Raw genomic sequence first — 15,769 nt, 5'->3', positions numbered from 1 at the left:
CCTGACCTGTGTCAACCCTCGAACATTTTACTTGGACATGATTATTTTCCCTCCTCCCTGTTGAGCCAAGGAAGCTTTAAGGATTGACTGCCATTTTTTAACCTGAAAGTTAGTACAGATATATTCCTCATAACAGTCCCAACCACATGGTAGTCTTCAAGTTAAGTTTGTGTGCTGCTGTTTGTCGCCGAGGAGGATACATCACACTTGCTGAATGTTATATTTCTTTTTCTTTTTTTCCCCAGTTGTGCACCAGCTGACCTCTCCACCTTCCCAGTCTGAGTCTTTGCTTGCAATGTTTGACCCCCTGTCTGCGGGCGAAGGTTAGTAATAAGATGAACTTGCTTCTTTGATTCGTAATGGATTTAGTATTTTTCTGGCCTTTCAGTACAGCCATAATAAGATGCAGACTTAAAAATGAGAAATATGAGTAGCAGCAAATTGCTTTTCTGAAATGCCTCCGACCATCTGCCATGTTACCCCCACTTTGTTTTGCTTTTACAGTAGTTCGTCCGAAGGTGCATTATGCAAGGCCCTCTCATCCACCGCCTGACCCACCAATCCTGGAAGGAGCTCCTGGGGGTAACGAAGCCAGATTGCCAATGTTTGGCTCCCACGTCCTTATGTGTGCAGACGCTGAGGCATTCAGACAGAGGCACTCCTTCCCGGACAGATTAGTACGTAGCCGCAGCTCCGACATTGTTTCATCTGTACGAAGACCTATGAGTGATCCTGGCTGGAACCGGAGACAGGGCACTGAAGAACGTGAGCTTCCACCTGGTGTTACAGGTCTCGGGGGTGCATCGTTGACCGCGGCACCCCAGTCATCTTCATCGTCGCCTAGTAAAGACTCCTCCAAAGGAGAGGTAATTCATATGACACTGTTTTAGTTATTAGAAGCAGGTGAAGCTGACCTTTAACACTTCAACTGAAGTAAAGCTCACATGCCAAATGTCTAATGGCAACACCTGGCCTGCTTTCTGTGCCATGCATCCAGATATCAAACCAGCTTTTTGATATGATCTGTAGGGTTTGGAGATAAATGAAACAATGTAGTAATATGTTTTTTATAGAGGAATTGATTATTTAAAGGAAAAATATAAGAATGTAATCTTGAAGTTGTGAAAATGTGATTTTGTTTTTTTAAGACCATATTGTCAACACGTTTCCAAATATATACAGAAACAATTAAACAGTTTGGGGCAGGCCAGGTCAGATGACTGTAATTCTGTATAGTGGATTGATACTTTGGAATGACAGTTGAATGGAAGCACGTTTATACCAGACTGCAACATGAAACTTGCTAGAAAATGTTTCAGCCTGTGTTTCGTTTTTTTTTTTTGTGTAAAGTCCAGTCTGGGATAAAACTTTAGAAAGCCCACCCTTGGTGATAAGGGTTAGACCCCTCAGGTGTAGCCTGAACTACCCAAGGATTTGGCAGCAAAGGCTGAGCAGCCATGCTTGGTCTAGGAGTGAGGAGGGCTATAGTGAGGCACACAGTACTCCGAGCAGGTGTCCGGTCAAAGGTTCGACTGCAAAGGGTCGAATGACCTTTTGATCGAAAACAAAAGAACCACATTTTTTTATATTTATATATTTTTTTAGTTTAGCATGTATAAAAAAACTTTTTTATAAAGAGAATACGGGGTGCTGGGGGAGGGAAACCCCATAAAAATAAAAAAAATAAACATTTCAATCCTTTTTTTCCGTCCTTTTACTGTCAAAAAAAGGAATTTGTGCCTTTTTGTTTTCGAAACTTTGACCTATAACCCTCAGAGCATACTTAAAGGAAACACACACACACTAGGAATTATATAAAATAAGCATTTATTTAACATACACTAAGGCTTATAACATATAAGTAAGTACTATCACACAGTAATATTAAGCACAGAAATATCTGCAATGTCCAATGGATAAACAATACTTAGAACAGTGGTAAGTGTGACAAAGTCATTGTATCGATAGTAGACACAGACACAAGCTTCGAAAACCTTTATTTACACTTTTGATTGGGACGTTAGAATTCCTAACTGGCCTCAACTCTAAAATAGGAGTAATCTCGACCATTAAACAATAACAAATGCGTCCGAGTCTGTCTGGTCAAAATAATAAGGCCTATACTAAGAAAACCTAACCTTGCCCTCCTTCTTAGAATAACAAATGTGTTAAGGGAATACAAAATGAAGTTGGGCGTCTCAAAAGGAAATTTCAGAATGGTTTCAGCACCAACTCCCTTGCCGGGGTTCAACCTCACAAGGTCTAGAGTCTCTCAAAAAAACAAAGGATGGGTGGATGGCACAGTTATTAGTGTTGCACAGTTGGCTTACTGCTGCAATTCAACAGTTCAATATTAGGCTTTCAACTTCTGGTAATGCAATCCCTTCTTTAGGCTTCACCCGCCTTGCCAACAATACTCAGTTAATGCTGGGCTAGAGCCTGTCTCTCCTTTGTGGGGTTTCCCTTCCCCCATGTTTTTCTCGTATGGCTTTTCTCTGCCAAAGACTTTAGAGACTGCAAGAAATGTATATAGACATCTGCATGACCACTTCGACGTCTCAACAAACCTTCCATTCACAATTTTCTCTTGTAGCACCAATGCCTCTTGGTACTTGTAGTTCGTATTCTCTTTCACTTGCCTTCTCTCCTTTCTCCAAAGTTCTTATATTTTACTTGTGGCGTCTTGGCATATTTCACAGTTCACAAATGTCACTTTCCTTTTATTCAAACTTCTTTCCTTATCGCGGTTTCCTTTTGATCTCTGCTTGCAATATCTTTCAAAATCCAAAAACTTTTCAGAGACTTGCAAATGTGTGACTTCACCTCGCAGGACCACTGTTACTTTGTTTCCTTGTCTTTCAACAATTGTTCTCTTCATTCGCGTTTTATTGGCACACGCGCAACCTTCAACTTTCAAATTACAGTCACTTTCCCTTTAACATCAACCAGCCTTTGGTTTCGCCAGATAACTCACTGTCTGTTAATTGGGTTTCTCTCATCTCTCTCCTTCAGCTCAAGGCTATTACCAATGCCTCGCTCCTCCCCACCGCCGCCTTTCACCCGGGAGGGTCACGTGCCGCTTTCTGGCAATTTGAAGGTTTCTTTCCTCTGCTCGCTCGGTGTTAGGCAAGATTGTATGCAGTACCCTTTGGGTGCACTACAACCACCCTGACCACCTGGCAATAGGAACCCAACCTTTGGTACAAGTCTGTACTACACAGGTTGGTAGCGTGATTGAGCAGCCAGGCTTCTCAAGAGGGGTCAGTGTGAGCTGTAGGGGAGTTGCCTAGAGATTCGCAGTTAGAGTTCTATCAGTCATAGTAAGCATTCTTCAGGAGGGGGCAATATAATGTTAACACTCAAATATACTTCACAAAATACACACTCTTAAGTTTCTATATCAGTAAGTAACCTTTTGGGATGACCCACAGACACAACCTACACCCTCGGGTGACTTCAATAGCTAGGGTGATGGGGACATTAATATATCACTGTTGCATTTAGAATAGCTTAGGAAGAGGTCAAAGGAAAAGGTTATTAGAACACACAAGAGATCCCAAATATTCTCAAGCAGGCAAATACTTTCAGATCCTCCAATTAGTCATTCCGTGGAACAAGCTAAGCCAAAGTGAATGGGCAAAAGTCTGTGAGCTGAAGCACTTCTTGGCTGGTAAATAAGAAAAGTCTTTGCACAATGTCTTTGAAGAAAAAGAAGAATCAATGTAGGGCCACAAGCTGTTAGATTTGTGGGGGGTAGAAGATGCAAGCAACTCTACAACAAGAGTTAAGTTCTCTCAGACTTTAGAGTTCCTTTGTATTGATGAAAAAGTGCAGCAGATGACTTCTGTTCCTGTACAGCTCTGCAGATCTTACTGTTCCTGGGACTCAGTCGTGGGGACAAGAGGGAGGACTTCTGGGGACTCCTGCAATGGGATGGTCACCTCTCGCAACTGGCAAACTTCAAACAAGTGGCTGTTCAGTGTTTCAGCTCCTCACGTCTACCGCAAATCGCAACACTGCAGTTCTGACTGTCGAGATGGGGTTTCCTTGCGTCTGGGGTCCCGCACTCTGTTGAGGGGGCTCAGGCATGGGGAGTCCGGAGGGTCTTCCTGGAGCTCTTGGCCAGCTTAAAAGGAACGCACACAAACTGGTGTTCCTCTACCTGGCTATTCGGTTTCCAGCTGTAACTCTGTGGAAATTTAACCAGCTCCGAGAGGATGTCCAGGTGGCTCACTTTGGAGTCCATTGGTCCCACCAACTCAAGGGGAGAAGTCCTTGCAGAAGCTTCTCGATCTATACGAATTTGGAGTTTCAGCACAGCAGCAGGGCTTCACTGGGCAAACCAACGGTCAAGGAGTTGCAGCAGGCTTCCTCTTAAAGTTCTTCTTCGGTTCCTTCGTTCCAGTGGTCGACTCTGCCTTCCAAGCCAAAAGCCTCACATTTTATGCAGCTTGCTCCCATTCATTCCAGCCTATCGTCAGTCACCCAGCAGGGTGGCTGTCCTGCCGGATAGTCAGCCAGCCAATCACTACAGAGTGCATGTGTGTCTACTAGGAGACTAAGCACGGGGAGTTTCGGGCACCTCCCTCACTTCCTGCCCCCGCCAGACACACTGGAGCCAGAGGCGGGTTTCACTCGTGTAGCCCTCCAAAGACAAAATGAACAAAGGTACCTATCCTGTTTTGACCCAGAGTAAATCTCAAGAAGGACCTTTCCACAATGAAATGGTGAAAAAAGACAACCAGGGCCCTTTTGACAAAAATGGCACCCATGGGTGCTTTAATGTGGCTGCGCACGCCGGCCGCGGTAAATTCCCATAATGGTAGTAAAAAGTAAACCACTGCCACCAGCCATTCAGTGAGGAAAGGGTAACATTAAAATGTTACAGGAGAAGCTAGACAAACGGGATACTAGGTAACCCCTCCAGCACCCTATTGTAAGATAGTGTGCGCTGGGTCTAGAAAGTTACACATGTAAGCAAAGTCAATTTCACTTTACTGCTCTGGGAAACAGTTGTTTATCCTAGAGAAGGTATTTTAACCTTTAAGAAATCTGGAAGACTTCCCTGTGTCACTGCACTAAAGGTGCTGTGGTGCGCAATGTAAAAGATGATGCCTATGGAGTTTGTCCGACTACACAACCAAAAGAAACATAGTACAAAAATAAAATACATGAGATAGTGGAGGAAAAGGGTCTCACTCTCTCCAGGTTAAAGAAATCAAGTCCTCAAAATCCAACAAAATTGCTGGGGGTCTCTAAGGTAGAGGGAATAGGCACATTTCTGAGAATTGTCCGTAACACTCAGCTTTGTTTTTTGAACGTTCACGGCCTCCCGAAAGCATGGAAAATCTTGCCTGGCTTTCTCTTGATCCTCTCAACTGTCGATCAGCCCATTGGCCTTCCACCTTCCACAGCCTGGTTCGCATCAGCCTCGGAAGAGCTGTTCCTTCTCGTAGCCAGACTTGCTCTACGTGTGTCTGTGCGCGCCACCTTTTTATCTTCACAGGTAGTGCTAATAAGTGGCAGGTGTACATTGTTAGTTACGCACATGACTCTGCCTGGCCTCAATACAGGGAAAGGGCCAATGCAAGTGAGGGGAAGTAATCCTTCTAATCTCATTCTCCATCTTCCTTGGTGCAGTACCTTTGTCAAGGTAAAGTGTACCTGATATGTCCTCATATGTACTGTGATGCAGCTCCCCGCAACAAGAGGCGAGTTTTCCCAAGTATGTCTTCTTATGCACTTCCAGGAACCTTGCCTGCCTGCTCTGTAACCGTGTAAATGTATGCGACTAGCACTTTCTGTAACCATATCCTTAAGCTAAAGCGCCTAGATACCCCCGGGTTTTGTGCGCTATACAATAACCATAAATAAAATCAATTGGGGAGGAATTATGTGAGTTGTAGTTTCCCATAAAATAGGCAGGGATAGGGGTTAGATGGGTTGTGGAAAATGGGCGATACCATGTTTCACCATTGGGTGTTTCTCCGCCACTCCTCGGGGACCCCCTACCCAGGTGATCCTCCCTAACTTGTCCAACCCAGGTAGGTAGTGGCTCTAAGCCGAGTAAGTCCCGAAAATCAAAATCGTCCAAGGGGGTTTCCACGACGACTAGAGGGGTGACTCTCCGCATCTGGAGGAGGCCCGGGGATCTCGGTCCCAGAGTGGTTCCCGCCATTCGTCTTCCTCGTCCCGGCACTCTAGGAAGCGCCATCACTGGTCGCCTTCCCCGTCCTCTTCAGAGGATGGTGCCTCGAAGAAAGTGGTATGCCCGATGAAATCCTCGACTCCATAGGAATTGGCTGCTTTTAAGGAGCAGATGCTGGCGATATTTCAATCGCAGGGCTTGGTTCTGGTCACGCCTTCTACCGAAGCCGGTAAGGAACGGTCTCGTACAGAGGCTCGCACACCTTCATGCTCAGGTCCGTGACGTGACTTGCACTGGGAACCTTCGAGGTTCTGGTCGATAAGGTTCAGGACAGTCCAAGAGAGATACCACCAGGTCTCGGTCCTCGTCTCTAGCGAGACTGTTGCTACCTAATAAGGGCTCGAAGCCGGCGTCGACTCGATTGGCGCAGTGTCCGTCCGACTCGGATGTCGATGCTTTGCCATCTTATCAGCCCACGGCGCTGTCCGCACCAGTGTCGACGCCGAAGTCTTCGGCGCTCACGACGTCTGTCGACGCTCTCAGCATCAAATCCTTTAGCGCCCTCAATGCCTTTGGGTGTTTTTGCCCACAATTTGCCATTGGAGTATCCGGATCTCGTGGATCCTCCAAGGAAGGCTACTGTGAAGTCTGTGAGGCCAGTATTGGACTCCAGGCCCTCATCTCTCCCTAGACCAGGGTTTAAACTCTGTCTGGACGACATTTATGAAGAGGAAGAAAGGTCTGATTTTTGAGGATCCTGGTGAACTTGATGTGGCTCCAGTTTTTTCTAGTGACAGTCAATTGGAGGATTTGAGGCAAATCCTTCATGATGCCAGTGGGTTGGACACTTCTCCGGAAGTTGAATTTGGTAGGCCTGAGCCTGGGGCTCATGCTGAGTCTTCATACAGGAGGCTCATGCTAGGGTCTCTGAGTATCTGGGTGGGTCCAGTCCTCCTGAAGACTTTGTACAGGATGATCTAACGGACATCTTAGATCAAGGTCCATCCTCTGACCCGGTGTTACCGTTTCATCTCACCTTACAGAAAAGGGTGGCATCTGCTTGGCAGTCTCTGGAATCTCTTCCCGCTGCTAATAAATCTTTGACGAAAAAGTACTGCCCTTCCGTTAGCGACCCCAGCTATTTATCTGCTCACCCCACTCCCGAGAGTTAGGTGGTTGAGGCGGCTGCGGCCACCTCAAGGCAGACTGCGTACCCTACCGTCCCTCCTGATGGGGACGACATTCGCTTTGACGTTTGGGCTCGGAAGGTATTTTCTGCAGGGAGTATGGCATTGAAATCGGCCAACTCCACTTGTGCCTTGGCAAGGTTCTTACACACTCTGTGGAACTGTTTCTTTAGCGGCTGAGCATATTCCCGAGGTGGGAGAAAGGGATGGGTTCCTTGCTCTTGTGCAAGACGGCAAGGATGCCATGTGCGAATCCCTTCAGTAAGGTTTGGATATGGCCGACAGTGGTAGCCGATCCATGGCTGCAAGCACCAGTATACAGAGATTTGGTGGTTGTGGAAGTCGGGTTTTGCTCCGGATGTGCAGGCCAGTCTTCTGAACATGCCCTTTGATGCCCTTTGGTGGCGCACATTTGTTTGGCAGCAAGGATGACGAGAGCCTTGAGAGGTTGCAGACCTCGAAAGCTGCAGCTAAATCTGTAAGCGCAGCTGCGCGTCAACCTCCACCATTTCGTCCTAGGGACAGCAGTGGAGGGGAGGTTCTTTTTGTTACTACTCCTCCTTCGGTAGAACGAGAGGGCCCGCCAGTGAAAGGGGCCAGCGAAAAGTACCCTTGGTGGTCAATGAAATCGTGGTGCCAAAGCCGCCCAGGCAGCTGCCTCATTGGAAGTGGATGCGGCAGTGCCTGAAGGCAAACAGTCATGATGCCATGTCCCATGGTTCGCCCTGCTGGAGAAAGGCGTTATAGAACTAGTGCCTGTAGCGGAGAGGAACAAGGGATGGTATCCCCTCCCCACCCCCCTTTTTCTTTATCCCATCCCAAAGAAAGACTGGGGATTGGGACCCATCATGGACTTGTGTTGGTTGAACAAACTTCTCAGGAAGGGCAAGTTCAAGATGGCTACTCTTTCTCAAGTCCTCCAGGCCCTTCAACTTCAGGATTGGTTGGTATATCTGGACCTACAGGATGCTTACTTTCATGTGCCGATTCATCCCAAGCACAAAGTACCTGAGGTTTGCGGCTGGCGACTCGCACTTTCAGTTTCGGGTCCTGCCGTTCGGATTGACCTCCGCCCAAGGGTCTTCACCAAGCTAATGGTGGTGGTGACAGCATACCCCAGGCGAGGGAGGAAGGGGGGGATTCGCGTCTACCCCTACCTGGACGACTGGCTGATCCGGGAGCGCTCTCCCGAGCAAGCCTTGGTTCACCTCGGTCTCACCTGCCGCACCCTCCACAAGCTGGGCTTCTCCCTGAATTTCAAGAAATAGCATATGACACCTTCCCAACAGCTCCAGTATATCGGGGCTGTGTTATACACGTCCTTGGGGCAGTACTCGCCTCCCAAGGTGAGGAATCATCACATTGTGCAGATGGTGAACAAGTTTCAACATGCCCAGAGTCTCCCGGCTTTCGAATTCTTAAGGTTGCTCGGCCTCATGGCATCCTGCATTTTTCTGGTGCCAGAGACCAGGCTGCGGATGAGATCCCTGCAATGGGTCCTCAAGATGCAGTTGTCAGTTATCAGGCAAAATGTTGGATCCCGTTCAGATTCCACTCTCGGTCTCCCAGGATCTTCTGTGGTGGGCCAACAAAGGGAACCTGATGAGTGGGGAACCGTTTTGGCAACCGTGGCCGGAGGCGACTGTAGTGACGGATGCTTCTCTCACAGGATGGGGCGATCATGCCAACGACTTGACCGCCAGCTGTCGTTGGTCTCCGTCAGAGTCCAAACTCCACATCAACCTGTTAGAGCTGAGGGCCATCAGGCGAGACCTGAAGGCTTTTCTGCAGTCTGTACGGGGGGGGGGGAAGAGTGTCCTGATCATGATGGACAACACAGTGGCCATGCATTACCTCAACAAAAATGTGGGTTAGGTAGGGTCACTCCCGTTGTGCAGAGAGGCAATGCAGCTCTGGTTCTGGGCCATCCAGCAGGGAATTTCAATTAAGGCAGTTCATCTGGCTGGAGACGACAATGCGGCGGCGGACACTCTGAGCAGGCAGAGCACAATCTCTCACGTGGGAGTTGACTCAGGAACTCCTTGTGGAGGTCTTTGCCCTTTGGGGAACCCCCGCAAGTGGATCTCTTTGCCACCATTGTCGTCCGGAAGTGCGAGAGGTTCTGCTCAAGGGTATTTTATCTGAGAGGAGCCTTAAGAGATGTGTTCGTAGTGGATTGGTCATTCCCACTGCTGTACGCGGTTCCTCCAGTCCCCGTCATTCCTTAAATGTTGCGGAGGTTCGGTTCCCACATGATCCTCATTGCTCTGGGTTGGGCTAGGAGAGCGTGGTACCCGGACCTTCTAGAAATGTCCATCTGCCCTCCACGCCGTCTTCCCTACCGAGAGGATCTGCTCTCGCGAGAGGGAGATTGGGGGGGGGAGGTGTCAGGTTCTCCATCCAGAGGTCAAGACTCTCAACGTTCACGCTTGGTATCTGAAAGGTTGAGGTATAAGGATTGGGACCTCCTGGATGACGTGAGGGGGGTGTTGCTTTCGGCCAGGCAGCCTGCAACAAAATCCCTGTACCGTTTGCCTAAGTTCTGCGACTGGTGCAGAGTTCAGTGTTGATCCTTTTCAGTGCTCTATTCCTATGGTTTTGTCTTTCTTCCTTTCTTTGGACCACATGGGCCTTCAAGTGGGTACCATTAAGGGTTACCTGGCGGCACTGTCTATCTAAAATTCCTTTGATTTCTCCATTTCTTAAAGGACTGAGTAATGTGTTCCTGCCGTCCCCTTTCCAGGTGCCGGTTTGGGATTTAAATTTGGTTTTGAAATTTCTCATGGGTGTTCCGTTTGAACCTTTGCACTCTTGTCCTTTGAGAATATTGTCCTTCAAGAGTGTACTTGGTTGCGGTTACTTCCACTCGCAGAGTGAGTGAATTGCAGGCACTATCCTCTGAACGACCCTTTACTGTGTTCCACAAGGACAAGGTTGTACTACGGGTACGTCCTTCCTTTCTACCTAAAGGAATTTCTGAATTCCATTTGAGTCAGGAGGTGGTTATTCCATCTTTCTAGCCTCCTCATCCTGGTAAGGAAGAGGAGCGACTCCATCGGTTGGATCCTATGAGAGCTCTGAGCTTTTACATTTATAGGATGTCCAGGGTCAGAGTGGACGATAACTCTTTGTAGGATATGCTGGACACCAATTGGGCCAGGTTGTTGGCAAAAAGACCTTGTCCAGGTGGATTATCCTCCTCATTACGGAGTGTTGCCGATTGGCGGGTAAGGACCCTCCTGAAGTTTTGCAAGCTCATTCCACTAGGGGCTTGGCTACTTCCACCACCCTACAGTGGTGGGTTCCTATTAGTAATATTTGTGATGCAGCCACATGGGCTTCAATCCACACCTTTGTTAAACATTACTCCCTGGATACAATCCATGGTCAGGATATGACCTTTGGAAAGGCGGTCCTTTATTCCGCAATCTGATTGGGTACTCTAAATTATTTTCCCTCCTCCATTTACTGGTACTGCTTTGGGAGTCTGTCAAAGATGTGGAATACGTTGGAGGACACAATCCATTCGAAGAACAAGTTACTTACCAACTGGTAACGTTCTTTCGACTGGATGTTCCTCCAACGTATTCCATATTGTCCTCCCAGCCTGCCCCTCTGGAGAATTTCCTGTGAGATTGCTGCTTACATTTCTGCAAGGCTATGTGCAGTCAAGCAGGCATGAGACTGGTGCCACACGTTCTGAGGGAAAAAACTTAAAACTGAGGGTACGGGCACCGTGCGTCCTATTTATAACATCTGGTGACGTCACCCTCGATGGAGGCCTTCGAGGAACATCGACCCGACGTAATTGACGCAGGACGCCCTCTGTTGAAAAAGTTTTCGAAGTACACAGCTGTGGACATTACATGTCCTAGATGTGGAATACGTTGGAGGAACATCCAACCGAAAGAACGTTACCAGTTGGTAAGTAACTTGTTCATCTCTCCCAAAACACTATAGTCTGAGAGATTGGCACACACCACCTTCAGTGGAGTGTTAAAGGGATACCTAGTATCCCCCTTCTCTCTAGTCATGTGACATTTTAGTCACATAGACAATCTTAGTTATGGCTGGTGGCAGTGGATGTGTTCTACCAACTATTGTGTTATTTTTATACCACAGTCTGGCCATAGTCTCGGTAGTGGCCAATAGGGACACCCAAGTACCAACTTGGGGCCTCCCTACTTTTTTTTGCCATTACTGGCATGGATTCACATGCTTATGAATATTCCCTGTCTGGCTGGGAATCCTCGGAGAAGAAAAAACTGTTTTCACTTTCGTTTATAAACTGTCTTTCTCCTATAAACCAATCGCTGAGCTCTGGGTCATATTACCCCTAGCCAATGACTGCCCTCGCCATAAGCCTCTCCTCTGGTAGCCATCTTCAGATTTTTACTGCACGTTCAAGTGTTGAGAGTTCTTGTGTTTCGCTCTTAGAGCTTTTGCGGTTTTTCTCGCTTTTTTACTAGTAAATTCCTATTTTTGTTCGATTGAGCCGGTGTGCTCCATCGTTTCTTCATCTGATTAACGGGGACCCGTTTTTTGGCATCTTTCATCGCCCCTCAAGGGCAGAATCATCGAGTGTTTCTCTTCTAAGTTTCAAGAAGGCCATCAGGCCTATACCGCACGCCGGACCATGGCAGAGGAGAAGAAAGGATCCCTCTTCAAGCTCTGCACCAGCTGCGGTTTGAGGAATGTTTTCGTGGATGACAAACATTCCCAGTGCCTTTATTGTCTTCACCCGATGCACAAGGAGGAAGATTGTGAGATCTTCCGTAGCTTTCCCAAGCGCACGGTGAAGGATCGACATGCCAGATTGGCGGCGTGGCTTCAATCCAGGGCCTCTACCCCGGGTGGTTCACAGGGGCATGCCTCATCTGGATCCAGCCAACTTGAGAGTGCTTCAAAGTCCTTTGAGGCCGTTCCACCCATGGTGGCCCAAGATAAGGCTAAGCACCGCAAGCCCATTGCCGTAGGGTTGCTACGCAAGCGGGTCACGCGATGGCCAGGACGCGCTCATAGTTTCCATCGGCCTCAGTCACCAGCCATCGCTTCAGCTCTTCATTGAAGATAAAGTCCACTACCCCAGGGAAACTGCGGGAGAAATCGGAAAAGGCCAGCCAGGACAATATGGCCGACCTGTCTGCGAAGGCCCAGGTGACCCAGGCTACATTGTCCTCCACTATCGAGTTAGTGGTGGCCTCCCTTGCAAAGGCGAAAGGGGCTGACCCGGTCCAGGGTACCCTGGTGGCGACCAGAGTGGCTTTTCCTCCCAGGCGGGAGGCTTTGGCCAAGACAGTAGAAAAGACTCTGGAGTAGAGGATGCCGGCCCTTAGCCTGAGACCGACCCCTCAGGGCCAAAAAAGGGGGAGCGTGGAAGAGATGCAGTGCACAGATATCTCTTCTTCCGACGAGGACGAAATTGTTTCTGTCCACTCCATCCCGGAAGAGGGTAGGGACGATGATGACGTTGAGGAGTTGCCCGCCGGAGGCGACGAAGACGTCCGTGGTTGCAAGGGCTGGGGCCTTGGGCCCAGCAATCCTACCCCGACAGGCACCTCCCTGAGATCTGTCCCAGGACTTTATTTCAACCCTCCACACTCTGGTGTCAGAGATTCAGAGACGGATGCGGATGGCTCCTCCAGCGACACCTCCAGCTCCAACCCCGTTAACACCGGGGCTGCCACTGCATAATACACCTCCACATAAGCTTCCAGTACCCTCCCCCCACATGGATACTGGAACAGACACAGCGATGACGTTGGCATCGCTCCTCCTCCGAGAGCGTCTCCGCCGGACGGAGTGGGCTCATTTTATTCCATGATTGCCTGTCCGTTTGAATCTTTCCAATTCACTCCGGAGGAAAAGGGGGGGGTTCCATTATCTGCGCCCGGACGGCAAAAGAGGAAGTCCATCCTGTCGGTACCACTCCTAGACGACGTCTGGGGTGAGGGTCTGGTGCTTTTGAAGAACCCCGCCTCAGCCCTGGCGAAGAGAGACCGGTTAGAGAAGATACTGGGTGCCGGAGTCTGTGCCCAAGTGTCTGCCGTCTCAGCCATTGCCGGACTCTCTGGTCTCGGTGGCCGCTAGGAAGAAGTTGTCAAACCCGTCTTCTGCATCTGCACCCCCGGACAGCAAGAGGAAGAAATTGGATTCCGTGGGCAGAAAGGTCATCTACTCAGCAGCAACAACGATCAAGTCGTCCAACGCTTTAGCGATCGTGGCCAGATACGACTGGGAGCTTTGGTACAAGATGGCTCTGCTCCTGGATTTCCTCCCCAAGGAGAAATGGGTCGAGGCAGTGGAGAGCCTTCAGGAAGACGAGGTGGCATCGGAGCATGCAATCACTGTGGCCCTGTACATTCCAGACACAGGGTTCTGCCAGATGGGGAAACTGGGTTTGCCTTCGTCGTTGTGGCTGGCTCAAGGCCACCAACTTTAGGCAAGAGGTCCAGACGAGGGCCCTGGACATGCCGTTCGATGGAGACCATCTTTTTGGGAAGGTCGTCGATGAATCTCTCCAGGTCATCAAGACTAACACAGAGGCAGCCTATGCCCTGGGCACTCTGCAGGAGCAGCAGCACCGTCCGGACTTTTGTTCCCCAGGAGGGAAATCTAGCAGGTCTTCGAAGGGTTTCAGTAGGGGCTTGTTCTCTTACCCGGGACGATAGCTCAGCTGCAACGTGGTCGCCTTGGAAACAAGATGACACAAAGCAACACAGGTTCAATCCCCGGGTCCGCGCTTGGAATTCTCCGGGTATTGAGTGCGTTATAAATACGCAACTAAGATATATTCAAGTAACAGCGCCTCGATGCCCCCGGGCTGCGTGAGCGCTTTAAAAAATGCAAATAAATTACTGCCAGCCCTCCTGTTTCACGACCAAGGAAACCAACAGGGGTCGCTCCTAGGCCTTCAGAGGCGTCTGCCAGCATCGCCAAGGCTCCCATGGCGGCGCACCGGCCTCCAAGCAGGACTCAACCGGCCAAGACTTCAGACCCCTGCCCCTGCACCCTGGTGGGAGGTCGGCTGGTGAACTTCGTCAGCGTGTCGGAGACCATCTCCACCGATCGATGGGTGCTGGATGCTCTTGCCCACAGACACTTTGGCGTTTCAACAGAAGTGTCCGCGAATACCACTGGGGGTGCGACAGGAACAACCCATCTCTCAGCTGCTGCTGGAGGTTCCGCCATGTTAAAAAAAGGCACGATAGAGCTGGTTCCGAAGCGACTCCGGGGCTCCGGAGTTTCCTCAAGATACTTTCTCGTAAGAAAGACCGGGGGCTGGAGGCCCATTCTCGATCTACAATGACTCAACAAGTACATAAAGTCCCAGAAGTTCAGGATGTCACGTTGTAGCACGTGCTCGGCCAACTGGAGGAAGGAGACTTTGTCGTCTTTGGATCTAGAGGACGCCTACTTCATGTCCCTATCCACGAAAAGCATTGCAATTCCTGCGCTTCGTTGTACAAGGGAAGCACTACTAGTTCAAGGCTCTTCCCTTCAGACTCAAGTCAGCTCCCAGAGTCTTCACAAAGTGCCTGACTCTGGTGGCGGCACATCTGCGACTACAGGGAGTTCATGTGTATCCTTACCTCGACGACTGACTCATCCGGGCCAAGTCAAGGGACTTTGCCGTTGATCACGTGGCGAGGACCATCCGGCTGCTGACGGACCTGGGGTTCTCGTGAATTATGCAAAGTCCTGCTTGACTACATCGCAGGACGCACTGTTCCTGCGATCCAGGCTCGACGGTGTCCTGCCTGGCGGCTCCATCAGAGGACAGGATAGGGGCCATCTTGGGCAAGGTGCAATGGCTGTTAGAATTGAAGATCGCCACAGTGAGAACCAGCAAGTCGCTGCTCGGCATGATGTCGTCATGTATATACTTGATCCAGCTCTGCAGGTTGCGGATGCGTCCGCTACAGGAATTTCTGGACACCCGTTGGATCAGGTGTCTGGAAGCTTTCAGGACAGAATTGTGCTCGACAAGGAGTTCCGTCGAGCGATAAGTTGGTGGGGGTGCGCTCCAACATCGTCGAATACATGGACTTCCAGAGCCCCCGTACCAGGAGACGGTCACGACGGACCGTTCCCTGTAAGGATGGGGAGCCCACACTAGTAGTCTTCATGCCAGAGGCGTGTGGCTGCCGGAGGAGAAGGTACTACACATCGACGTCCTGGAGCTGTGGGCTGTTTTTTTTGGGCCCTAAAGTCATTTCTTCCCTCGCTCAAGGGCAAAGTGGTGACGGTCTTCACAGACCATACCACCACAATGTTTTACATCTGGGAGCAGGGGTGCACCAGATCCCAGTGCTCTCCAGAAAGGCGCAGGACTTGTGCCACGGGGCCGTTACCCAGGTTATGTTCCTTGTTCTATTTCGCCTGGCAGGAGTAAAGAACACCATCGCCGACTCTCTCAGCAGGGAGCTGCGCT

The 15,769-nt window shown here is 49.6% G+C and overlaps 1 protein-coding gene across 19 annotated transcripts in view; it reads left to right on the top strand.

Moving 5' to 3' along the window:
- GAPVD1 (GTPase activating protein and VPS9 domains 1) overlaps positions 1 to 15,769 on the top strand; it is a 1,092,811-nt gene that overhangs the window by 701,322 nt on the left and 375,720 nt on the right. For 18 of the 19 annotated variants that reach the window (XM_069609416.1, XM_069609426.1, XM_069609418.1 and 15 more), the window contains 2 exons: positions 246 to 323; positions 505 to 866. In XM_069609416.1, the coding sequence (XP_069465517.1) occupies positions 246 to 323; positions 505 to 866 (440 nt within the window). The remainder of the gene's footprint in view (positions 1 to 245; positions 324 to 504; positions 867 to 15,769) is intronic. The other variant, XM_069609419.1, reaches the window with a different exon arrangement.

This window comes from Ambystoma mexicanum, chromosome 8 (genome assembly GCF_040938575.1).
Source record: "Ambystoma mexicanum isolate Mex_15411 chromosome 8, UKY_AmexF1_1, whole genome shotgun sequence".
In the NCBI taxonomy this organism is placed as follows: domain Eukaryota; kingdom Metazoa; phylum Chordata; class Amphibia; order Caudata; family Ambystomatidae; genus Ambystoma; species Ambystoma mexicanum.
This window is presented reverse-complemented; position numbering and strand designations above follow the sequence as displayed.